At 43.2% G+C, this 25401-nt stretch overlaps 2 protein-coding genes across 3 annotated transcripts; one reads left to right on the forward strand and one right to left on the reverse strand.

Moving 5' to 3' along the window:
- Positions 1 to 11683, reverse strand: trmt2b (tRNA methyltransferase 2 homolog B). 2 transcript variants are annotated; one of them, XM_035794765.2, is made up of 3 exons: positions 10737 to 11683; positions 7041 to 7220; positions 1 to 1090 (listed from the first exon to the last, which is right to left on the reverse strand). In XM_035794765.2, exons 1-3 carry the CDS (start codon positions 11385 to 11387, stop codon positions 470 to 472), a joined length of 1452 nt encoding a protein of 483 aa, XP_035650658.1. In that variant the 5' UTR covers positions 11388 to 11683; the 3' UTR covers positions 1 to 469. The 2 variants fall into 2 exon arrangements, with proteins under 2 accessions (XP_035650658.1, XP_035650651.1); XM_035794758.2 differs by having other exon boundaries at positions 7041 to 7280; positions 10737 to 11681.
- A 53-nt stretch (positions 11684 to 11736) lies between these two features.
- Positions 11737 to 24887, forward strand: dnajb12a (DnaJ heat shock protein family (Hsp40) member B12a). Its single transcript, XM_035794773.2, has 9 exons — positions 11737 to 11927; positions 12483 to 12639; positions 12957 to 13102; positions 17982 to 18161; positions 18419 to 18501; positions 19244 to 19353; positions 19855 to 20027; positions 20276 to 20413; positions 22571 to 24887. The coding sequence occupies exons 1-8, from the start codon at positions 11795 to 11797 to the stop codon at positions 20395 to 20397; spliced, it is 1104 nt and encodes a 367-aa protein (XP_035650666.1). The 5' UTR covers positions 11737 to 11794; the 3' UTR covers positions 20398 to 20413; positions 22571 to 24887.
- Positions 24888 to 25401: the final 514 nt, after the last annotated feature.

Raw genomic sequence — 25401 nt, forward strand, 5'->3', positions numbered from 1 at the left:
TAGTGTAGATATATAGACTTTATGCCTACTCAGTTCAGGCATGTAACATGAAGTAACAGGAAATACAGCATATACATATGCCTCATTCAAACACAGAATACAGGAAGAGCAACCCCAAACACACTTCCCCTGCTCTCCACTCATTTCCTACTTTTGATCCATTCACAAAAGGCAGGAAATGTTTTGCTTCACTGCTGCTGCAGGTTTTAGGGACACAACCCCCCCCCCATTAGACTTGCATCTGTCTCTGAATAACACAACTTTCATTCAACATTCTACATGACATTGAAAAGCTCTCAGCATTTTTTTAAATGTAATAATCACTTTCCTTTTTGAGAGGATTTTGGAATTGAGTTTCCACTGATTTGACTGTTTTATCTCTGTAGTCATCACACAATCCAGAGGACACCATTCACTAAGTGTAAGAATTAGAAAAACTTGATACGGAAGTTGTAGTGGTGGTAATTAACTATCTTTCAAAGACCAGCAGCAGTTCGCAGTGTGGCGTGTGAGGGAACATATCCACAGGCACAGCCACAGTCGGCCTGAAAGCCTCGCCTGTCAGCTTCCTGTGTGGGTCGGGACTACAACACAGCTCCCTGAAGTTCCTCATGGCCTCTCCTTCGGGTTTGCAGGAGATATAGAGCAGCCTGCGGATGGATGAGTGATTCCTTAGAGTCCGGATCACACGATAATGCAGGCCAGCGCGGGCTGGGTTCACCACAGCCGTGAGGGGGCCTCCAGAGTCGGTGGTGGAGCCCAGGACCTCCATGAGCCCAGGAAGGACAACCTCGGCTTTCCCAGGGAGGAACTCACAATTCTGGATCTGGTTGAGGGCTGCGTTGTGCCTGGCGTCTTCCACGGCCTGCTGGATGAGTTCTATCCCGATGACCCGGTCCGCTCTGGGGGACATGGTGATACCGATGGCCCCCGTTCCACAGCACACATCCAAGAGTGTGCCCCCTCCTCCTCCCTCTCGAGCTCCATTCGGGAGGCACATCTCTCTCACTGTGCGGTACAGCGAATCCGCCGCCCCTTGGTTCACCTGGAAGAAGGCGTCTGCCGAGATGCGGAACTTGAACCCCAAAATCTGTGGATGATATAAGTGCATGATAAATACATCTTAGGGATGCAAATTTATGTACATTTTGCTGCCGACTTATTGATCCTCAATAATCGGTCAACAAACTAACATTTTTTGCAAACAATAAAATGACCAACAGAAAATACTACCAGAGATCTGTATATAATGACAAGATGCTTATGTTTCCGCCCTAACAATGGGAGTCGTCCCAAGGCGGGAAGGCAGACGACAAGCTTAGGTCCAAAATAAGCCCATAGAAACGTATTGGGCTTATTTTGGACATATTTTGGCGAGAGTGAAACCTCTTGTTTTGCCTCATCCTCCCAGATACTATGCATGCATACAAGGACCAGATATTTTACAGTAAGAGCTAAATGGAAACATGCAACAATAGCAAGCCTATCGTCTTACAGTTCATATAGCCTATTATTGAACATGCAACTCGCTTAATGAAGCAGCTAACAAAAAGCCGACTCCAACGTCGTTCTAGAGGATTTGGCAGGACGTCCAACCGGCCTCACAGCCGCAGACTAAGTATTACCACGTCAGCCCAGGGTCTCCACATCCAGCTTCTTCACCTGCGGGATTGTCTGAGACCAGTCACCCGGACAACTGATGAAACCATGGGTTTGCACAACCAAATCATTTCTCCACAAACTGTCAGAAATGGTCTCAGGGAAGCACATCCGCGTGCTCATCATCCTCACCAGGATCTTGACCTGATTGCTGTTTGGCGTCGCTACCGACTTCGGTTGGCAAATGTTCACCTTCGAACTATACCGGCCAGATGGCAGACAGTGTGTATGGTGTTGTGTGGGGGAGCGGTTTGCTGATGTTAACATTGTGAACAGAGTGCCCCATGGTGGCAGTGGGGTTATGGTATAGGCAGGCATAAGCTACGGACAACGAATACTATTGTATTTTACCGATGGCAATTTGAAGGCACAGAGATACCGTGACGAGATCCTGAGGGCCATTCTCGTGCCATTCATCTGATGCCATCACCTCATGTTTCAGCATGATAATGCACAACCCCATGTTGCAAGGATCTGTATACAATTCCTGGAATCTGAAAATGTCCCAGTTCTTCCATGGCTTGCATATTCACCAGACATGTCACCCATTGAGCATGGTTGAGATGCTTTGGATCGACGTATACGACAGCTTGTTCCAGTTCTATCCAGCAAATTCACACAGCCATTGAAGAGGAGTGGGACAACATTCCACAGGACATAATCAACAACTCTATGCAAAGGAGATTTGTTGCTGCATGAGGCAGATGGTGGTCACACAAGATACTGACTGGTTTTCTGATCCACACCCCTACTTTTTTTTTAAGGTATTGGTGATCAACAGATGCATATCTTTATTCCCGGTCATGTGAAATCCAAAAATTAGGTCCTAATTAAATTATTTCAATTGACTGATTTCCTTAAATTTCAGCCACACCTGTTGCTGACAGGTGTATAAAATCTAGCACACAGCCATGCAATCTCCGTAGACAAAACATGGCAGTAGAATGGCTTTCAAAGTGGCAGAGTTATGTCACCTTTCCAACAAGTCAGTTCATCATATTTCTGCCTTGCTAGAGCTGCCCCGGTCAACTGTGATGTTACTGTGAAGTGGAAACGTCTAGGAGCAACAACGACTCTTCTAAGAACTGGTAGGCCACACAAGCGCACAGAACTGGACCGCCGAGTGCTGAAGCACGTAAAGATTGTTGCAACCGAGGACAGACTCTTCATGAAATGAGGTTTCCATGGCCCGGCAGCAGCACACAAACCTAAGACTATCATGCACAATGTCAAAAGTCAGCTGGAATGGTGTAAAGCTCACCACCATTGAACTCGGGAGCAGTGGAAACGCATTCTCTGGAGTGATGAATCACGCTTCACCATCTGGCAGTCCGAAAGAAGACTGGGTTTGGAGGATGCCAAGAGAACTCAACCTGCCCCAATGCATAGTGCCAACAGTAAAGTTTGGTGGAGGAGGAATAATGGTCTGGGGCTTTATTTCATGGTTTGCGCTAGACCCCTTAGTTCCAGTGAAGGGAAATCTTAACGCTACAGCATACAATGACATTCTAGATGATTCTACGATACCAACTTTGTGGCAACAGTTTGGAGAAGACCCTTTCCTGTTTCAGCATGATAATGCCTCCGTGCACAAAACAAGGTCACTACAGAAATGTTTTATCAAGATTGGTGTGAAGAACTTGACTGACCTGCACAGAGCCCTGATCGCAACCCCATCAAACACCTTTGGGATGAATTGGAATACTGACTTCGAGCCTAATCACCCAACATCAGTTCCCGACCTCACTAATACTAGTGGATGAATGGAAGGAAGTCCCCACAGCAATGTTCCAACACCTAGTAGAAAGCCTTCCCAGAAGAGTTATGGCACCAGAGGGGGGACCAACTCCATATTAATGCCCATGATTTTGGAATGAGATGTTTGACGAGCAGGTGTCCACATGCTTTTGGTAATGTGGTGTAATTACCTCCACGTTTCTACGGTTGGATCTTCGTAAGGCTACTTTGAAGCAAGGTTAAACATGCCTCATTATTTGAAGTAAAACGTTCAGGTTTCAAACAATTATACTGCCTCAAGCTCACATTGCAAAGTGGTGGGTGAAACGCTGATAAGTCAACGGTAGGCAGGCTATAGCCTATACACCAAAATGGCGATTGGGAGGCGTGTTTTAATTAAGAGTTGAGATTCATAAATAAAAATAGATCCTTATAATCCAGGCCACCAAAGTTAACACGCGATTGCATTTAGAATTGTTATTTGTTGTGCAATGACTGGGCTTACAAAATCAGGTTTCACTCCAGTAGCCTACATACTTTTTGAGGAGCTACTCTCACGCTGTCTGACAGGTGGTAGGCTATTCTACTTCTCAAACTAGGCTCTGTATGCTGTGCACGTTTGATATATAATATGCATGACAACTAAGAAAATACACTTTAATTTAATTCCACACAATTATGCAGATTACCCTACAGACCGATGAGCATGACCAGTCAAATGTACACTGCTCAAAAAAATAAAGGGAACACTTAAACAACACAATGTAACTCCAAGTCAATCACACTTCTGTGAAATCAAACTGTCAACTTAGGAAGCAGGACTGATTGACAATACATTTCACATGCTGTTGTGCAAATGGAATAGACAACAGGTGGAAATTATAGGCAATTAGCAAGACACCCCCAATAAAGGAGTGGTTCTGCAGGTGATAAGCACAGACCACTTCTCAGTTCCTATGCTTCCTGGCTGATGTTTTTGTCACTTGAATGCTGGTGGTGCTTTCACTCTAGTGGTAGCATGAGACGGAGTCAACCCACACAAGTGGCTCAGGTAGTGCAGCTCATCCAGGATGGAACATCAATGCGAGCTGTGGCAAGAAGGTTTGCTGTGTCTGTCAGCGTAGTGTCCAGGGCATAGAGGCGCTACCAGGAGACAGGCCAGTACATCAGGAGACATGGAGGAGGCCGTACGAGGGCAACAACCCAGGAGCAGGGCCGCTACCTCCGCTTTTGTGCAAGGAGGAGCAGGAGGAGGCCACAAATGTGCATGTGTCTGCTCTCAAATGGTCAGAAACAGACTCCATGAGGGTGGTATGAGGGCTCGACGTCCACAGGTGGGGATTGTGCTTACAGCCCAACACCATGCAGGACGTTTGGCATTTGCCAGAGAACACCAAGATTGGCAAATTCGCCACTGGCGCCCTGTGCTCTTCACAGATGAAAGCAGGTTCACACTGAGCACGTGACAGAGTCTGGAGACGCCGTGGAGAACGTTCTGCTGCCTGCAACAACATCCAGCATGACCGGTTTGGCGGTGGGGTCAGTCATGGTGTGGGGTGGAATTTATTTGGGGAGCCGCAAAGCCCTCCATGTGCTTGCCAGAGGTAGCCTGACTGCCATTAGGTACTGAGATGAGATCCTCAGATCCCTTGTGAGACCATATGCTGGTGCGGTTGGCCCTGGGTTCCTCCTAATGCAAGACAGCCTTGAGTCTTCTTGGGTATGACACTACAAGCTTGGCACACCTGTATTTGGGTAGTTTCTCCCATTCTTCTCTGCAGATCCTCTCAACCTCTGTCAAGGTTGGATGGGGAGCGTTGCTGCACAGCTATTTTCAGGTCTCTCCAGAGATGTTTGATTGTGTTCAATTCCGGGTTCTGGCTGGGCCACTCAAGAATATTCAGAGACTTGTCCCGAAGCCACTCCTGCGTTGTCTTGGCTGTGTGCCTAGGGTCATTGTCCTATTGGAAGGTGAACAGTCGCCCCAGTCTGAGGTCCTGAGCACTCTAGAGCAGGTTTTCATCAAGTATCTATCTGTACTTTGCTCTGTTCATCCTTCTGTTGATCCTGACTCATCTCCCAGTCCCTGCCACTGAAAAACATCCCCACAGCATGATGCTGTTTCCTCCAGATGTGACGCTTGGCATTCAGGCCAAAGAGTTCAATCTTGATTTTATAAGACCAGAGAATCTTGTTTCTCATGGTCTGAGAGTCCTTTAGGTGTCTTTGGGCAAACTCCAAGCAGGCTGTCATGTGCCTTTTACTGAGGAGCGGCTTCCATCTGGCCACTCTACCATAAAGACCTGATTGGTGGAGTGCTGCAGAGATGGCTGTCCTTCTGGAAGGTTCTCCCATCACCACAGAGGAACTCTGGAGAGCTGTCAGAGTGACCATCGGGTTTTTGGTCACCTCCCTGACCAAGGCCCTTCTACCCTGATTGCTCAGTTTGGCTGGAGTCTTGGTGGTTCCAAACTTCTTCCATTTAAGAATGATGGAGGCCACCGTGTTCTTGGGAACTTTCAATGCTGCAGAAATGTTTTGGTACCCTTCCCCAATTCCTTTGACCTCATGGCTTGGTGTTTTCTCTGAAGTGCACTTTACCACAGATGGACTCCAATCAAGTTCAACATCTCAAGGATGATCAATGGAAACAGGATGCACCTAAGTTCAATTTTGAGTCTCATAGCAAAAGGGCCTGAATACTTATGTAAATGTGATATAAGTTAGTTTTGTTTCTTATTATTTATAAATGTGCAAAAAAAATCAAAACTGTTTGTGCTTTGTCATTATATGGTATTGTGTGTAATTTGAGGGGGGAAATGATTTAATCAATTTTAGAATAAGGCTATATAACATAACAAAATGTGAGAAAAGTCAAGGGGTCTGAATACTTTCAGAATGCACTGTACCATGCTTGGTTCCACATATAGCTGTGAATCACCCTTCCCCAAAATTAACTTGATTCAAAACAAATACCGCAACAGGCTCACCAATGAACACCTCCACCAGTGTTTCAGAGTTGCTCTCATACCGTTTGTGTCAAAGTTCAGAGCATTGGCAGAGCATTGGCAGGAGACCGAAAGTGTAATTTCTCTCATTAATGCAGCCCTGGGTGATGTTCTGTGCATTCAGATTATTGTTTTTGTTCAACTCTCCTTTGTTCTCCAGAAAACATGCACTTTATTTTATTTAAAAAAATATTCAAGGCCCATGTACAATGGTTCACAGTTACAGGCCTCTTTCATCTTTTTAAGTGGGATTACTTGCACAATTGATGGCTGACTAAATACTTTTTTGACCCACTGTATGTTTGTTACTACGCTGTACCACAGCGCCAATAAAGGACGATATCCCTCCGGACCTTTGCCACCCTGGAAGTTTGTGTCACTGGACCTTCTCTAACTGCTTCCAGTTGCTAAATTATAATGAAATGGAAGTAAAATGGTATTGATTGTAGATTTTTTTGCACTCATGTTCAAATCATGCTAAAGTATGAAAATGTATTGTGTCGCTGAAATAAGTTACTTATTGATGATTTGGACATGAAGCGTGAAAAATTATAATATCAGTACCATTGACTGCCAATTTGCAGAGGAGTACAGAGTGCAATGATATTGTATTGTATTGCAATGTATTGTATTCACCTCCTCGTGTATGTGTGGCTGGCCATGCAGCAGCTGGTAGGGGGATTCCTCGTGGCTGCAACGGGTCATGGAGCTCTCCTGGAAGTACAGGGAGTCTAGATGGCAGATGGCACCAGGCCCCTGGGTGAAGTACTCCACCAGGGAGGACTTATGGACCTCTATCTCCTCCGGGGTGAGCCTCTGTGGGTGGAAATAGACGATGACCATGGTGTGGCCTGCTGCGTTGGTCCTCACTGTCACCTGTGAGTGTGTAATAATTTATAGGGTTCATGTGTATACAGCAGTACTGTGTCCAAGACAATTTACCCCCCCCCCCAGCAACAATACAGTATTGGCCTAATCTATCCTATCCCAGCCTTTTTCATTGGGGTGGCAGGTAGCCTAGTGGTTAGAGCATTTTACTAGTAACTGAAAGGTTGCAAGATCGAATCCCCGAGCTGACAAGGTAAAAATCTGTCATTCTGCCCCTGAACAAGGCAGTTAACCCACTGTTCCTAGGTCGTCATTGAAAATAAGAATTTTTTCTTAACTGACTTGCCTTGTTAAATAAAAGGTCAAATAAAAAAATTCCAGTTCTCTGGGCCCACCAGCAGTTCTATATATTTGAAGTATTCCAACACAAGAGCAGCTGAAACACCTGTACCAATGGGCTTGTTCGACATTGCAGGCGACTTCTGACTGACTTATCTACGAATCACCTTGCATCATAAATAAACAACTAGTTATTATTTGTAGATGAGTCAATCAGTCACAATTTACCCACAATGCATCACGGATTTCACACTCTTGAACACAGCTCGGGCTGTGGCGGTCATGAAATTGTCAGCCGGTGATTGTCAAGAAAATAACTGCACATCTAACAGTAATTGACCGTAATTAACATAAACACATTTAGCATCTCCTGGCTTCCACATAGCCTACAAGCCACTGATGAAGACCTTTGGAATTAAAAAGTCTAAAAATCCATTTAATATAGCCTACACCCCTCAAACTCAACTCTGGACCTTAACCTTAAAGCCAGGTTCAATACTTTTTTTTCATTGATCTGGGATCAATGTAGACCTGGGACACCAGGTGTGTGCAATTAATTATCAGGTAGAAGAGAAAACCAGCAGGCGCCAGACCTCGTAGGGTAAGAGTTGAGTACCCCTGGCCAACACTATCATAATAACAAAATACAATCGAACATTGCTGAATAAAATAGAAAGTATATTTTCTCCAAACGATTTCCAAGGAAGTGCACACATGCGACTATTCTGTGTTGAGCGGTTTACAAAGAAACAACTCTTCCTATATGCTTAATTTAGAGTTATGTATGCAACTTTAGTGTTGATACAAACGTTGGGCTATATGTTAATACATTTTAAGGCTGCGTGATGCGACTAATGATGATTTGAAAAAAGTTGCATGAAAGGCATGAGCTCTGATTTGTTTGTATAGCAGGCTGCACACAATGCACTCGTCTCTCATTCACAAACACTTGATAATATTCTCACCAGCCCTCGAATTTCCTGGGGGCATCCCCTTTGTGTGGCCGTAATGCCCCCTAAAAAAAACAATGCCTTTTGTGGCCGTTGTACCCTTGGGCTGAATATAATAATTAGAATTCCCTTCTCCTGGCTGCCGTGCATCTGAAGCACCTCTCACTCACAAAACAAATTCTGAATTTCCACTTTTTTAGATCATTGAAGTTTAAGGTAAAAAAAAATAAATTAAGACTATTTATATGCATCTAAAAATTATCAAGAAATTATCAAATAGTCGACGACCCTGTTTGTAAGGTTTTAAAATATATCGATCTCAACCGTTTACATTTTCCAGTGATGAAGACATGGATGTCTCATGGTATGGTGGAAATTAGAGGTCGACCGATTATGGTTTTTCAACGCCGATACCGATTATTGGAGGCCCAAAAAAGCCGATACCGATTATTGGAGGACCCAAACAGCCGATACCGATTATTGGCGGACCAAAAAAGCCGATGCCGATTATTGGAGGACCAAAAAGGCCGATACCGATTAATCGGCTGATTTTTTAAAAATCTATTTGTAATAATGACAATTACAACATTACTGAATGAACACTTATTTTACCTTAATATAATACATCAATAAAATCAATTTAGCCTCAAGTAAATAATGAAACATGTTCAATTTGGTTTAAATAATGCAAAAACAAAGTGTTGGAGAAGAAAGTAAAAGTGCAATATGTGCCATGTAAGAAAGCTAACGTTTCAGTTCCTTGCTCAGAACATGAGAACATATGAAAGCTGGTGGTTCCTTTTAACAGGAGTCTTCAATATTCCCAGGTAAGAAGTTTTAGGTTGTAGTTATTATAGGAATTATAGGACTATTTCCCTCTATACCATTTGTATTTCATTAATCTTTGACTATTGGATGTTCTTATAGGCACTTTAGTATTGGCAGTGTAACAGTATAGCTTCCGTCCTCGCTCCTCCCTGGTCTCGAACCAGGAACACATCGACAACAGCCACCATCGAAGCAGCGGTACCCATGCAGAGCAAGGGGAACAACTACTAGAAGGCTCAGAGCGAGTGACGTTTGAAACGCTATTAGCACGCGCTAACTAGCTAGCCATTTCATTTCGGTTACACCAGCCTCATCTCGGAAGTTGATAGGCTTGAAGTCATAAACAGCGCAATGCTTGACGCACAACGAAGAGCTGCTGGCAAAACGCACGAAAGTGCTGTTTGAATGAATGTTTACATGCCTGCTTCTGCCTACCACCGCTCAGTCAAATACTTAGATACTTGTATGCTCAGTCAGATTATATGCAACGCAGGACACGCTAGATAATATCTAGTAATATCATCAACCATGTGTAGTTAACTAGTGATTATGATTGATTGTTTTTTATAAGATAAGTTTAATGCTAGCTAGCAACTTACCTTGGTTTACTGCATTCGTGCAACAGGCAGTCAGTCTCCTTGTGGAGTGCAACGAGAGGGGCAGGTCATTACTGTGTTGAACTAATTAACTGTAAGGTTGCAAGATTGGATCCCTCGAGCTGGTAAGGTGAAAATCTGTCATTCTGCCCCTGAACAAGGCAGTTAACCCACCGTTCCTAGGCCGTCATTGAAAATAAGAATGGTGTTCTTAACCGACTTGCCTAGTTAAATAAAGGTATAAAAATTTAAAATGTATTATTATATATATATTTTTTTAATCGGCAAATCGGCGCCCAAAAATACTGATTTCCGATTGTTATAAAAACTTGAAATCGGCCCTAATTAATAGGCCATTACGATCAATCTGTCAACCTCTAGTGGAAATGCAAAATATGTCAACTTTGAGCACCTTAATGTCTTGAACGTTTTGGCATTCATGTCCAAAAAGTCACTTTCTGAGCACCATTATTATTTGTAGATCAGTCAAGTCTGTTAATTTACCTAAGATGCATCACGGTTTTGATGCTCTCAAAAACAGCCGTTGCATTGCATCAGCCAATGGTTGTTTGCCACTTCATCGACTGCACAGTCAGGCATCAGATTGCTTGCTATATCATATGATGTGATTAGCTGATATGTTAAACACCTATACAAGTGTTGTGAGATCTGATCAAGCAAGAATGCCACCACTATTAATTTGATTCAAATTAGTTGTGATGGTGTTAGGATACATGAAATATATTAAATTACTGGTGGGCCATCTGAACTGGGTTTAGATACTATCCTACCTCCCTCCAGTGGCCTCCGTCGTGGAACAGCAGACAGGGCTCCAGGGCTGAAAGGCGGAGAAAGTCCTGGTAGCACCTGGCCACCAGCTTATGTCTCTCGGGCATGTTGAGGAGGTGGTCCCCGTTCACACACACAATGTTTCCCACCTTTCCCGTTCCCACGTAGAACCCCACCGTCTTAGGGTTGCCATCCACGCCACGGTTGACTGAGAATGTAGACTTGTTGCGGTAGCCGTCCCTGACAGGTGACGGTAAGATAGGCAGCAGAGGGAAGCTGAGTTTGGTACTCCTGGGTGGAGAAGGACATTGTGTCAAGGCCTTATGTTGGGTCGACTCTCCACATAAGAGCTGATCTGAGAGCTGTAGTAGGATCCTCTCCTGGTGCTTCTGTTTCAGCTGGAGTTGATCGTAGTAACTCAGGCGCCACAGAGGAGTGACAGCGTCGGCCAGTCTCTCCTCCCAGGGCAGGTGTTCATTTGATGCAGGCTTGTTCCTGAACTCCTTTCTCCATTTCTTCTTTGATAATTTTGGTGGTTTCCCTGGGTTGGTGGTGGTATCCTTGGCTCCCGAGCATAGACATGCCTCCACCAGAACATTTACTAGCTTATGTTTTATTAATGCTGGCCTTAAACCCGCTGGTATTAAAAGCATGGCAAATAGGGGATTATATGATTAAACTATACACAGGAACACACACGTTTTAATGGCTGTTGTACATACATTGGGATTATTGATCCTTGGACGCCTCCGTTGATCAGTTAGCTTGAATGAAGCTAGCTTTAAAAAATATATTGTTTAGCCACTTGTTACAATACATGTATTTCTGTATTTACAATTTGACAAATAGCTTAGACCACCAAACACATACAGAATGGGTATATCGCAATTTGAAGCCAACTATGTTAAAATGAATTTGTCACTGACCCTGAATGTACACATGTCCATGTAGATTGAAATTCAATGACGTGTTATTTAAGTTCCAACTTTATTTTACCTTCCCGGTGACGCCATCATAGGGCGACCAACTGGCGAGTAAACAGACTAGTTCCGCTGTCGCGATGGAATCAAACAAGGACGAAGCTGAACGGTGTATTAAGATTTCTTTAAGTGCGCTCAGTAATAACCAGACAGACAAAGCTAAGAGGTTTCTAGAAAAGGCACAGCGTTTGTTTCCAACCGATCAGGCCAAAAGTACGTGTATTATCTATTTTTATGCGTGCAGTATTTCCTGTCAGTTGGTGGTGGGCCAAAGTACACTCAGAACCAAATATGCTAACTTTTAGCTAGCATGCCATCGACCTCAGTTTTTGGAGAGGTGGTACTTGTAGTTCATTTTGTTATCAACAACTAATCTTTGTTATGGCATGTTGAGTAATTTCTCATGTTAATGATAAACATATGCGATAGCTAGCAAGCTAACAACAAGCCTGCTAACGTCAGCTATCGAGAAACCCATACCCAGCCCACCTAAGGCGCTTGCATTACAGTACAAGCAAGCTAGTAACTACTTCCCTAACTTTCTTGCTTGTAATATGCTGACACAGGTGGCACCACCAACATTGCTGTAACGTTACATAGTTACAAAATAGTGTTGGAGATAAAATGTAGGCCTTACTGTACTGTGATGCACGTCTTACATTTGCCTTAGTTATGGGGAGAGAAGTGTAAGTTATATGGCTCAGTGACATGCCAACGTTACCACTTATCATCTGCAGCTGTCCTGTAAACCTATTCCTATCCACCCAGGTTTACTAGAGTCTATCGAACAGAATAAGAAACCACCGGACGAAGAAGAGAGGTCTATGAATGGGGATGGTTCTGGAGTGAGACAACGTAGCCATGGGGATGAAGCCGGAGACTCAGCCAAACCATACACATCAGATCAGCTGGATGCTGTTAAAAAGTATGTCTGTGTACTTATTCCGTTTAACAGAGCCAGAATGAGTTCCCCCTAACCGCTGGTCCAGGATTTGGTATTTGTTTATCCTCTCTAATGGTTAACGGTTGGAATCATTCAATTATCCTAGAGCTGTGTTTAAGGGGAACATCTACTTTGTATACTTTGACAATTATAACCACTGTCTAAATTATGTTTTAACGGGCATACTTTAGAAAGTGCTACATGGTTCATTGGTTGTTTTCTTGCTCATTGCTCGACTAATTGGGTTGCTTCACTGACTTGTTTACTTTCTCTTTGCTTCTCTTATGCCATGTGTGTAGAATTGAGAGTTGTAAAGACTACTATGAGATTCTGGGAGTTGAAAAGGATGCCGGGGAGGAGGACCTGAAGAAGTCCTACAGGAAACTGGCCCTGAAATTCCACCCTGATAAAAACCATGCTCCAGGAGCCACAGAGGCATTTAAAGGTAACCTATTTTCTGGCAGTTGAAATTTCACTGCTTGCTAATGAGTGCACAATGTCATATCTGAAGTATACCATCATGGCAAAGTATGTTTAAAAGCTTAACTGAAGTTTTATTATTTTTTTATTTTTTCCCTCACCTTTATTTAACCAGGTAGGCCAGTTGAGAACAAGTTCTCATTTATAACTGAGACCTGGCCAAGATTAAGCAAAGCAGTGCGACAAAAACAACTACACAGAGTTACACAAAACAAACGTATTGTCAATAACACAATAGAAAAAGCGATGTACAGTGTGTGCAAATGTAGAAGAGTAGGGAGGTAATGCAATAAATAGGCAATAGAGGCAAAATAATTACAATTTAGCATTAACACTGGAGTTATAGATGTGCAGATGATGATGTGCAAGTAGAGAAACTGGTGTGCCAAAAAGCAAGAGGGTAAGTAATAATATGGGAATGAGGTAGTTGGGTCTGCTATTTACAGATTGGCTGTGTACAGGTACAGTGATCGGTAAGCTGCTCTGACAGCTGATGCTTAAAGTTAGAGAGGCTCCAGCTTCAGTTATTGTTTTGCAATTCGTTCCAGTCATTGGCAGCAGAAAACTGACTGTAAGGAAAGGCGGCCAAAGGAAGTGTTGGCTTTGGGGATTAGAGGTTGACCGATTAATCGGTATGGCCGATTTATTTAGGGCCGATGTCAAGTTTTCAAAACAATCGGAAATAGTTATTTTTGGGTGTCGATTTGGCCGATTTAAAAATAAATTAAAATGTAAAAAATATATATTTTATTTAACTCGGCAAGTCAGTTAAGAACACATTCTTATATTCAATGACGGCCTAGGAACGGTGGGTTAACTGCCTTGTTCAGGGGCAGAACGACTGATTTTCACCTTGTCAGCTCAGGGGATCCAATCTTGCAACCGTATAGTTAACTAGTCCAACGCTCTAACCACCTGCCTCTCATTGCACTCCACGAGGAGCATGCCTGCTACGCGAATGCATTAGAAGTCAAGGTAAGTTGCTAGCTAGCATTAAACTTATCTTATAAAAAACAATCAATCAATCATAATCCCTAGTTATAACTAAAAATTGGAAAATCGGCCGATGTAATCGGTATCGGCTTTTTTGGTCCTCCAACAATTGGTATCGGCATTGAAAAATCATAATCGCTCGACCTCTATTGGGGATGACCAGTGAAATATACCTGCTGAGGAGTGTGCTATGGGTGGTGACCAGGTGTTGCTATGGTGATCAGTGAGCTGAGATAATGCGGGGCTTTACCTAGCAAAGACTTATAGATGACCTGGAGCCAGTAGGTTTGGCAACGAATATGTAGTGGGGGCCAGCCAGTGAGAGCATACAGGTTGCAGTGGTGGGTAGTATATGGGGCTTTGGTGACAAAACGGATGGCCCTGTGATAGACTACATCAAGTTTGCTGAGTAGAGTGTTGGAGGCTATTTTGTAAATGACATCGTTGAAGTCGAGGATCGGTAGGATAGTCAGTTTTACGAGGTTATGTTTGGCAGCATGAGTAAAGGAGGCTTTGTTGCGAAATAGGAAGAGTATTCTAGATTTAATTTTGGATTGGAGATGCTTAATGTGAGTCTGGAAGGAGAGTTTACAGTCTAACCAGACACCTAGGTATATATCACATATTCTAGGTCAGAAACAACCAGAGTAGTGATGCTAGTCGGGCGGGAGAGTGCGGGCAGCAATCGGTTGAAGAGCATGCACTTAGTTTTAATAGCATTTAAAAGCAGTTGGAGGCCACGGAAGGAGTGTTGTATGGCGTTGAAGCTTGTTTGGAGGTTTGTTAGCACAGTGTCCAAAGAAGGGCCAGATGTAAACAGAATGGTGGATCAGAGAATACCCAGCAGCAAGCGCAACATCATTGATATATACAGAGAAAAGAGTCGGCCCGAGAATTGAACACTGGCACCCCCGTAGAGACTACCAGAGGTTCGGACAACAGGCCCTGTGATTTGACACACTGAACTCTATCTGAGAAGTAGTTGGTGAACCAGGCGAGGCAGTCATTTGAGAAACCAAGGCTATTGAGTCTGCCGATAAGAATGCGGTGATTGAAAGTGTCGAAAGCCTTGGCCAGGTCGATGAAGACCGCTGCACAGTACTGTCTTTTATTGATGGTGGTTATGCTATCGTTTAGGATCTTGAGTGTGGCTGAGGTGCACCTATGACCAGCTCAGAAACCAGATTGCATAGTGGAGAAGGCACGGTGGGATTTGAACTGGTCGGTGATCTGTTTGTCAAAGTTTTTAGAAAGGCAGGGCAGGATGGATATAGGTCTATAACAGTTTGGGTCTAGAGTGTCTCCCCCTTTGAGTGGGATGACCGCGGCAGCTTTCCAATCTTTGGGGATCTCAGACGATACGAAAGAGAGGTTGAATAGGCTAGTAATAGGGGTTGCAACAATTTTGGTGGATAATTTTAGAAAGAGAGGGTCCAGATTGTCTAGCCTAGCTGATCTGTAGGGATCCAGATTTTGCAGCTCTTTCAGAACATCAGCTGCCGATTTGGGTGAAGGAGAAGCGGTGGGGCTTGGGCAAGTTGCTGCAGGGGGTGCTGAGATGCTGGCCGGGGTAGGGGTAGCCATGTGGAAAGCATGGCCAGCCTTGAAATTATCGATTATTGTAGATTTATCGTGGTGACAGTGTTTCCTATCCTCAGTGCAGTGGGCAGCTGGGAGGAGGTGCTCTTATTCTCCATGGACTTTACAGTGTCCCAAAACCTTTTGGAATTAGTGCTACAGGAAGCAAATTTCTGTTGGAAAAAGCTAGCATAACTGACTGAGTATATTGGTTCCTGACTTCCCTGAAAAGTTGCATATTGCGGGGGCTATTCGATGCTAATGCAGAATGCCACAGGATTTTTTTGTGCTGGTCAAGGGCAGTCAAGTCAGGGGAGAACCAAGGGCTATATCTGTTCTTTGTTCTACATTTTTTTTAATGGGGCATGCTTATTTAAGATGGTGAGGAAAGCACTTTTGAAGAGCAACCAGGCATCCTCTACTGATGGGATGAGGTCATTATCCTTCCAGGATACCCGGGCCACGTCCATTAGAAAGGTCTGCTTGCTGAAGTGTTTTAGGGAGTGTTTGACAGTGATGAGCGGTGGTTGTTTGACCACGGGCCAATTACAGAAGCAAGCAATGAGGCAGTGATCGCTGAGATCCTGGTTGAAGACAGCAGAGATGTATTTAGAGGGCAAGTTGGTCAGGATGATGTCTAAGAGGGTGCCCATGGTTACGGATTTAGGGTTGTACCTGGTAGGTTCATTGATAATTTGTGTGAGATTGAGAGCATCTAGCTTAGGTTGTAGGACGTACGCGGTGTTAAGCATGTCCCAGTTTAGGTCACATAACAGTACGATCTCTGAAGATAGATGGCGATCAATTAACAAACGGTGTCCAGGGCACAGCTGGGGGCTGAAGGGGGTCTACAACAAGTGGCAACGGTGAGAGACTTGTTTCTGGAACGGTGAATTTTAAAAAGTTGAAGTTCGAATTGTTTGGGCACAGACCTGGATAGCCTACAGAGTTCTGTCATACTATCGCTGCAGTAGATTGCAACTCTGCCCCCTTTGGCAGTACTATCTTGTCTGAAAATGTTATAGTTGGGAATGGAAATTTAAGGATTTATGGTGGCCTTCTTAATCCAGGATTCAGACACGGCTAGGTCATCCGGGTTGGCGGAGTGTGCTAAAGCAGTGAATAAAACAAACAAAGGGAGGAGGCTTCTAATGTTAACATGCATGAAACCAATGCTTTTACGGTTACAGAAGTCAACAAATGAGAGTGCCTGGGGAATAGGTGTGATGCTGGGGGCTGCAGGGCCTGGGTTAACCTCTACATCACCAGAGCAACAGAGAAGGAGTAGGATAAGGGTACAGCTAAAGGCTATAAGAACTAGTCGTCTAGTGCGTTTGGAACAGAGCGCAAAAGGAGCAGATTTCTGGGCGCGGAAGAATAGATTCAAGGCATAATGTACAGACAAGGGTATGGTAGGATGTGAGTACAGTGGAGGTAAACCTAGGCATTGAGTGACGATGAGAGAGGTTTTGTCTCTAGAGGCACCATATAAGCCAGGTGAGGTCACCGCATGTGTGGGGGGTGGAACAAAAGGGCTAGCTAAGGCATATTGAGCATGGCTGGAGGCTCTACAGTGAAATAAGACAATCACTAACCAAAACAATCGACAAGGCATATTGACATTAGGGAGAGGCATGTGTAGCCGACTGATCATAGGGTCCAGTGAGTAGCTAGGTGAGCTGGAGACATGGCGATTCAGACAGCTAGCAGGCCGGGGCTAGCAGATGGGACGTCGCAATGTAAGAGTCTGTTGAAACACCCTCGGACGGTTACTTCGGCAGACCAGTCGTGATGGATCGGCGGGGCTCCGCGTCAGCAGTAAAGGGTCCAGGCCAATTGTCTGAAGAGGTATTGTAGCCCAGGAATTGACTGATGGATCGATAGCCACTTGGATAGCTGCTAGCTCACTGCGATGATCCAGTGTAAAGGTTCAGAGCTTGCGGTAGGAATCCGGAGATGTGGTAGAGAAAAAGCAGTCCGATATGCTCTGGGTTGATTTTGCGCTGTGTAGACTGGCAGGGATTGACCGGCTGAGGCTGGCTGATGTCCGAGTTAAGGGTGATGGCTAACTGACTACTAGCTAGTTAGCTGGCTAGCTGCTGATGGGGCTTCTGTTTCTAAAATATAAAAAATAGCAGATCCGTACCACATTGGGAGAGGCAAGTTGCAGGAGAGTATGTTCAGTCCGTAGATGGACAAGATAAAACAGACGTCCGACTGCTACGCCATCTTGGAACAATGGTTACTGTGTGTTTTTTTGTTTTGTTCTCCAGCCATTGGCAATGCATACGCTGTACTCAGTAACACAGAGAAGCGGAGCCAGTATGACCAGTATGGAGAAGAGAGGGCTCACCCTACAAGACAACAGCACAGGCACCAGCGCCATGACTTCGAAGCCGACATCTCGCCCGAGGACCTCTTCAACATGTTCTTTGGAGGAGGTTTCCCATCACGTGAGTTGGGTCATATTATTAATTAGGCACCAAACGAAAGAAAATGGACTGAAACAGGGAGGGACTTCCTGGATTTCCCCAATAAGAAAAGCACATTTTTGTTTTCTGTGGCAAAATGTTTTGAAATATTATCGGTTGCATGTCCTAATGAACACAATCTTGGTTGTGGACAAAAATGAGGTCTAAATTATGTTCTGCTGGCCTGGATGTTTGGATGCTAATTGTTGTTTTATACTGTCTGTTCTGCTCTCTTCTAGGTAATGTACATGTTTACAGAAACGGCGGAATGCACTTTGGCCATCAGCATAGAGCAGGACCAGAGAGAAGAGAACAGCGGGATGTAAGTGAAATCTGTAGACTCCTTTTTGTTGATCAATAGACACGTTTCTTACATCTTCACTTCATGACAGAATGAAGAGTGCTGACCATGACAATAGTCAAACTTACATTGTGTTTAGTTATCTATCTTATTCTGTGACGTGTGCTGAATTCAAAATGGAATCACCTGACCTCAACCCAATTGAGATGGTTTGGGATGAGTTGGACCACAGAGTGAAGGAAAAGCAGCCAACAAGTGCTCAGCATATGTGGGAACTCCATAAAGACTGTTGGAAAAGCATTCCTCGTGAAGCTGGTTGAGAAAATGCCAGAAGTGCAAAAGGTGGCTACTTTGAAGAATCTAAAATATATTTTGATTTAACACTTTTTTTGGTTACTACATGATGATAGTTTTGATGTCTTCACTATTATTCTACAATGTAGAAAACCATAACAATTAAGAAAAAACATTGAATGAGTAGGTATGTCCAAACTTTTGACTGGTACTGTATGTGCTGAATACTAAATCGACCTCTATCCCTAGAGACTTTGTGTATATTTGAAAGCAATTGTTATAGTTCCATCTTACCTTCTGTCAGGCAGTTTGAGGTTCTGCCAATCCTTTCAGGTCTGCATAAACACCTAAAAAAAGGAGTAGGGGCTAGGAGTCCATTTGGAATTCACACGGTGAGTGCTTGAGCAGGGTTGACTCTTATCTCACTCTCTTTCTCTCTGTATATCTTTCTTTCTCTGTTCCCCTTTAGGGAGGTTTTGCCCTGTTTGTCCAGCTGATGCCCATCCTCATCCTAATCTTCGTCTCCGCCCTCAGCCAGATGATGGTGACCCCTCCCCCCTACAGCCTTAGCCACCGCTCGTGAGTCTCAGTGTCCTCCTTTACACACTAACACTTCTACTACTCACTTATAAAATAGTTATACAAACTTCTATACAGCTCTGCTACTTACTTATGATAGCAGTGTTTGACAGACATGGTGGATCGTGACCCAGAATTTTCAGCTTGGGGTCACAGCTTCAGAATATATTAAACGTTAGTTTTGTCACAAGGAAATTTGAAAGGCTTTTGTTGAGTCAGTGTAAAACTTGATATTGATGAACAACCTCTAAAGCATTTCTGGTTATCACTTTATCACATATAATTTATTACATCTGAGGGTATCAGTAATTACAACATTACATTATACATGTTTAGCCTTTGCTCGTAATGGACCTGTGTGTCAAGATTTTGATTGTATGACTGAATTTACCTTTTGTTTTTCTTGTAATTCTTTATGACATGATGTCACTTAGGAAGTTGAACCACCCTGTTTATCACACTCTCACATCCTCTTTTATCACTTCCTGTACTGCGCTGCAGAGGTGCGGGCCACATCAACCGGAGGCAGACACAGACCCTGAAGGTGGCTTACTACGTAGGAGCTAGCTTCACCAAGGAATACTCTGGAAAAGACCTAAGGAATGTGGAGAGGAGCGTGGAGGAAGACTACATCTCCAACCTCCGGAACAACTGCTGGAAGGAGAAGCAACAGAGTAAGTCACAGCCCAACGTTAACACAACAGACATGCAAAGTTGGTACCCTTTTCACAGTATCATGCCATATTGTGCTTTACTGTACTGGCTTGGCCATTTTCCTCTCACATTGTCCTCTCCAGCATTCTAGCGACTACTAACCAGCCCAATGCAGTGAAGTTATGCTGAAATTAGCTATTTTTTGATCATTTGCGTGATTATATTTTTCAATATATTGGATACATTTTTGTGTGTTTTTGTCTTCCAGAGGAAGGCTTGCTGTACCGTGCTCGTTATTTCGGAGACTCTGACTTGTACCAAAGGGCTCAGCGGATGGGCACGCCTAGCTGCTCACGACTGTCGGAGATTCAGATCATGCTACATGGATAAGAACTCAAACAGAATGGTAAATTTGATAAGATATCAATATCAATTGATACTGTTTTGACTATTGTTTGATATCGGTTTGATATCGATATGAGCAAGGCACGTCTTGATATTGGTTTATCCTTTCTGTTAACCTAAGCTATTATGTAAAAAAAGCATACATGACTGTTCCTGCATGCACAAAACCTTCTCGCAGATGTTCTCACATGCTCTCAATTTAGCATACTTAATTGCCTGCTGATGGGTTATCGTAGACAGTGGATGGGCTTTCCATTGCATTCAAACTGGTTGAGTAAGTTAGGCTCCCAGAACATTCACACCTGGCCCAATGGGCAACCAGTTGCCTCGACTTCACATAGCTGTGGAAGTGAAACGAAAAGTGAACTTTTACAGTTGCAATGTATTGTATTAAACCAATGTACACTGCTCAAAAAAATAAAGGGAACACTTAAACAACACAATGTAACTCCAAGTCAATCACACTTCTGTGAAATCAAACTGTCCACTTAGGAAGCAACACTGATTGACAATAAATTTCACATGCAGTTGTGCAAATGGAATAGACAACAGGTGGAAATTATAGGCAATTAGCAAGACACCCCCAATAAAGGAGTGGTTCTGCAGGTGATAACCACAGACCACTTCTCAGTTCCTATGCTTCCTGGCTGATGTTTTGGTCACTTTTGAATGCTGGCGGTGCTTTCACTCTAGTGGTAGCATGAGACAGAGTCTACAACCCACACAAGTGGCTCTGGTAGTGCAGCTCATCCAGGATGGAACATCAATGCGAGCTGTGGCAAGAAGGTTTGCTGTGTCTGTCAGCATAGTGTCCAGAGCATGGAGGCACTACCAGGAGCCAGGCCAGTACATCAGGAGACGTGGAGGAGACCGTAGGAGGGCAACAACCCAGCAGCAGGACCGCTACCTCCGCCTTTGTGCAAGGAGGAACAGGAGGAGCACTGCCAGAGCCCTGCAAAATGACCTCCAGCAGGCCACAAATGTGCATGTGTCTGCTCAAACGGTCAGAAACAGACTCCATGAGGGTGGTATGAGGGCTCGACGTCCACAGGTGGGGGTTGTGCTTACAGCCCAACACCGTGCAGGACGTTTGGCATTTGCCAGAGAACACCAAGATTGGCAAATTCGCCACTGGCGCCCTGTGCTCTTCACAGATGAAAGCAAGTTCACACTGAGCACATGTGACAGACGTGACAGTCTGGAGACGCTGTGGAGAACGTTCTGCTGCCTGCAACATCCTCCAGCATGACCGGTTTGGTGTGGGGTGGCATTTCTTTGTGGGGCCGCACAGCCCTCCATGTACTCGCCAGAGGTAGCCTGACTGCCATTAGGTACCGAGATGAGATCCTCAGACCCCTTGTGAGACCATATGCTGGTGCGGTTGGCCCTGGGTTCCTCCTAATGCAAGACAATGCTAGACCTCATGTGGCTGGAATGTGTCAGCAGTTCCTGCAAGAGGAAGGCATTGATGCTATGGACTGGCCCGCCCGTTCCCAAGACCTGAATCCAATTGAGCACATCTGGGACATCATGTCTCTTTCCATCCACCAACGCCACGTTGCACCACAGACTGTCCAGCAGTTGGCGGATGCTTTAGTCCAGGTCTGGGAGGAGATCCCTCAGGAGACCATCCGCGACCTCATCAGGAGCATGCCCAGGCGTTGTAGGGAGGTCATACAGGCACGTGAAGGCCACACACACTACTGAGCCTCATTTTGACTTGTTTTAAGGACATTACATCAAAGTTGGATCAGCCTGTAGTGTGGTCTTCCACTTTAATTTTGAGTGTGACTCCAAATCCAGACCTTCATGGGTTGATAAATTTGATTTCCATTGATAATTTTTGTGTGATTTTGTTGTCAGCACATTCAACTATGTAAAGAAAAAAGTATTTAACAAGAATATTTCATTCATTCCGATCTAGGATGTGTTATTTAAGTGTTCCCTTTATTTTTATGGAGCATTATATAGATATTTTATTTTTACTGATATAGATTTTCCATTATCGGTGCCCATGATTAATCGTTATCCTGTTTGATGTGTACTTGCATGACTTGCTGCCTGTATACTCTGATTTAATCCTCAATCTCAAAGGTTTTGCTGTTGGAGATCCTTTTGATGTTTTATTAATTGCTCCATACTTATTTTTCCCCCTCAGATTATTTGGTACTTGAATCGAATGAGAAGAAATCAATATACAACGCCCTATTCAAGCCCACACAAAAATTGGAGCAGCAATTTGAGAGAAACTGCCTTAGATCCATATGGTGGGTTGCAGACAGATATGGCCTGTCAGGGGGGGACCCCTGTCTCTTTGCACACTCCTGTGGTCAGTCTTAACTTCCTATAGAACTGTGAAACAGACGGAGAAGGTGATGGCTGGTTTAAATACAAAAACACTTCAAGGCTGGCAGAACTAGACGGGTGTCATGTTTTTTGAAAACGAGAGATGAAATGTATTTTTGAATGGTGCATTGCCTTCAGAAAGTATGAACACCCCTTGACTTTTCCACATTTAGTTGTGTTATAGCCTGAATTTAAAATTTGTTAAATATGTTTTAAAAATGTCACTGGCCTACACACAATACCCCATAATTATTATGTGGAATTATGTTTTTCAAAATGTTGACATGAATTACAAATGAAAAGCTGAAATGTCTTGAGTCAACAAGTATTCATCCCCATTGTTATGGCAAGCCTAAATATGGTCAGGTGTAAAAAGGTGCTTAACACGTCACATAATAAGTAATAGTGTTTAACATGATTTTTAATGACTTCCTCATCTCTACCCCACACACAAAATGATCTGTAAGGTCCCTTCAAACACAGATTCAACCACAAAAACCAGGGATGTTTTCCAATACATCCAATACATATTGGTAGATGGGTAAAAATAACAAAGCAGACATTGAATATCCCTTTGAGGATGGTGAGGTTATTAATTACACTTTGGATGGTGTATCAATACACCCAGTCACTACAAAGATACAGGTGACCTTCCTAACTCAGTTGCTGGAGAGGAAGGAAACTGCTCAGGGATTGAAGCCAATGGTGACTTTAAAACAGTTACAGAGTTTAATGGCTGTTTGCAACAAGGCACTAAAGTTATACTTAAAGAAATGTGGCAAAGCAATTAACTTTTTGTCCTGAATACAAAGTATTGTGTTTGGGGCAAATCCAATACAACACATTACTGAGTACGTAGAGGACAACCTAATTCAGTCTGCTTTCCTTCAGCCACGGGGAGGTGAATTCACCTTTCATAAGGATCATAACCTAAAACTCAAGGCCAAATCTACACTGGAGTTTCTAAAAAGTCAGTTAATGTTCAAGTGGCCAAGTTTACAATTTTGGCCATAAATCTGTTTGAAAATCTATGGCAAGACGTGGAAATGGTTGTCTAACAATGATCAACAAACAATTTGACTGAGCTTGACGAATTTGAAACAATGATTAATGGGCAAATATTGTACAATGGTGTGCAAAGCTCTTTAGAGACTTACCCAGAAAGACTCACAGCTGTAATCGCTGCCAAAGGTGATTCTAACATGTATTGCCTCAGGTGTGTGAACACTAGATTTCTGTATTTAATTTTCAATAAATGTGCAAACATTTCTAAAAACATGTTTTCACTTTCATTATGGGTTACTATGTGTAGATGGATGATAATTATTTTTTTAAATCCATTTTGAATTCAGGTTGTAACACAAAATGTGGAACAAGTCAAGGGGTATGCATAGTTTCTGAAGGCACCGTATACTGCTACAGCTGCTAAAATAAAGCTTCTTCCTTTTCCCTGTTATGTTTGATAAATATTTTGAAGAACCAACACAAGGCCTTCTGTTATAGACATTTAAACCAATAATTATTTTTTATATATATATAGATATATATATATATAGTTCATACTTGTATATACTATACATCGTAATTTTTAACAACACAGTGTAGATGGCGTTAAGAAGCTAATGTCATTTACTATATCATTTAATGTACCCTGTGGATTTGCTTGTAGTCCGTTGGATTATGGAGATGACTATTGAAAATGATTGCACAAATGAAAATCTGTATTTATTCAAATTAAACACAAATCGGCCTCTTTTATAGTCACAATTATGACTTAATGTGGTGCCACTGAAATATTACAGATACAAATATTTGGTCCATTGACAAAGTACTTCATGTAGATATTTAATTAGAAAAATAATTCATTTCATTTTAAAGTTCTTGAAGGAAAGTACAAAAAGCAGTACAGGTTAACAGGTGAATATTTGCGTATCAAAGAAATATGTCTAATCAAATGCATGGTTTAAAAACAGCCGTTTTGCATTGTAATGCCCATATCTTACATTTGATTGTCCCTACATGTCAATTGATGTGGAAAAGCTGCCATTAACAACATACAGTATGTTCCCTTAAACATTCAAATGTTTGGTTTATGAATAAAAAATAAACTACATTTGATGCATAGTAAACATTGTTGCACAATATTTTCTTGCCCCACCATGGGAATAAAAAGAGTATCCACTTCAGGGTTTGGCTATACGATGTCCTTCAACATCCTCAAAAGTGGAGTGAGTTCTCTTTAGGTACATTGTTGATCACATTGGTACAGTATTTCTGAATTCAGTTCTGCTATCACACAGAGGAATACAAGGCTTATCTCACTGTAGTTGAGTCCTCAGTCCAGAGCTATAGCCAATACATATCAGACCAGAGTCAATCTATTGAGGTGTGCTTGATTTGCATTTTTTGGACCATTACATCAGTTCCATTGTACCAGGCAAACCAAACAAACCACAGCATATTAAGTATATCAACATAGTATTAGACCCAAGTCTGATATATCTACTACACCAATAGCTCTGGCCATGTCAGCACTCTGATGAACTACACAGCTTTCTTTTGATAGCTCTGAACCTGGTACTGAGCCTGAGTATGTGTGGGTTTCTCCCATTCTGCCTCTGGGGGGACCCAGGCCCTAAAGAG

Source organism: Oncorhynchus keta, chromosome 2 (genome assembly GCF_023373465.1).
Source record: "Oncorhynchus keta strain PuntledgeMale-10-30-2019 chromosome 2, Oket_V2, whole genome shotgun sequence".
Taxonomy (NCBI): domain Eukaryota; kingdom Metazoa; phylum Chordata; class Actinopteri; order Salmoniformes; family Salmonidae; genus Oncorhynchus; species Oncorhynchus keta.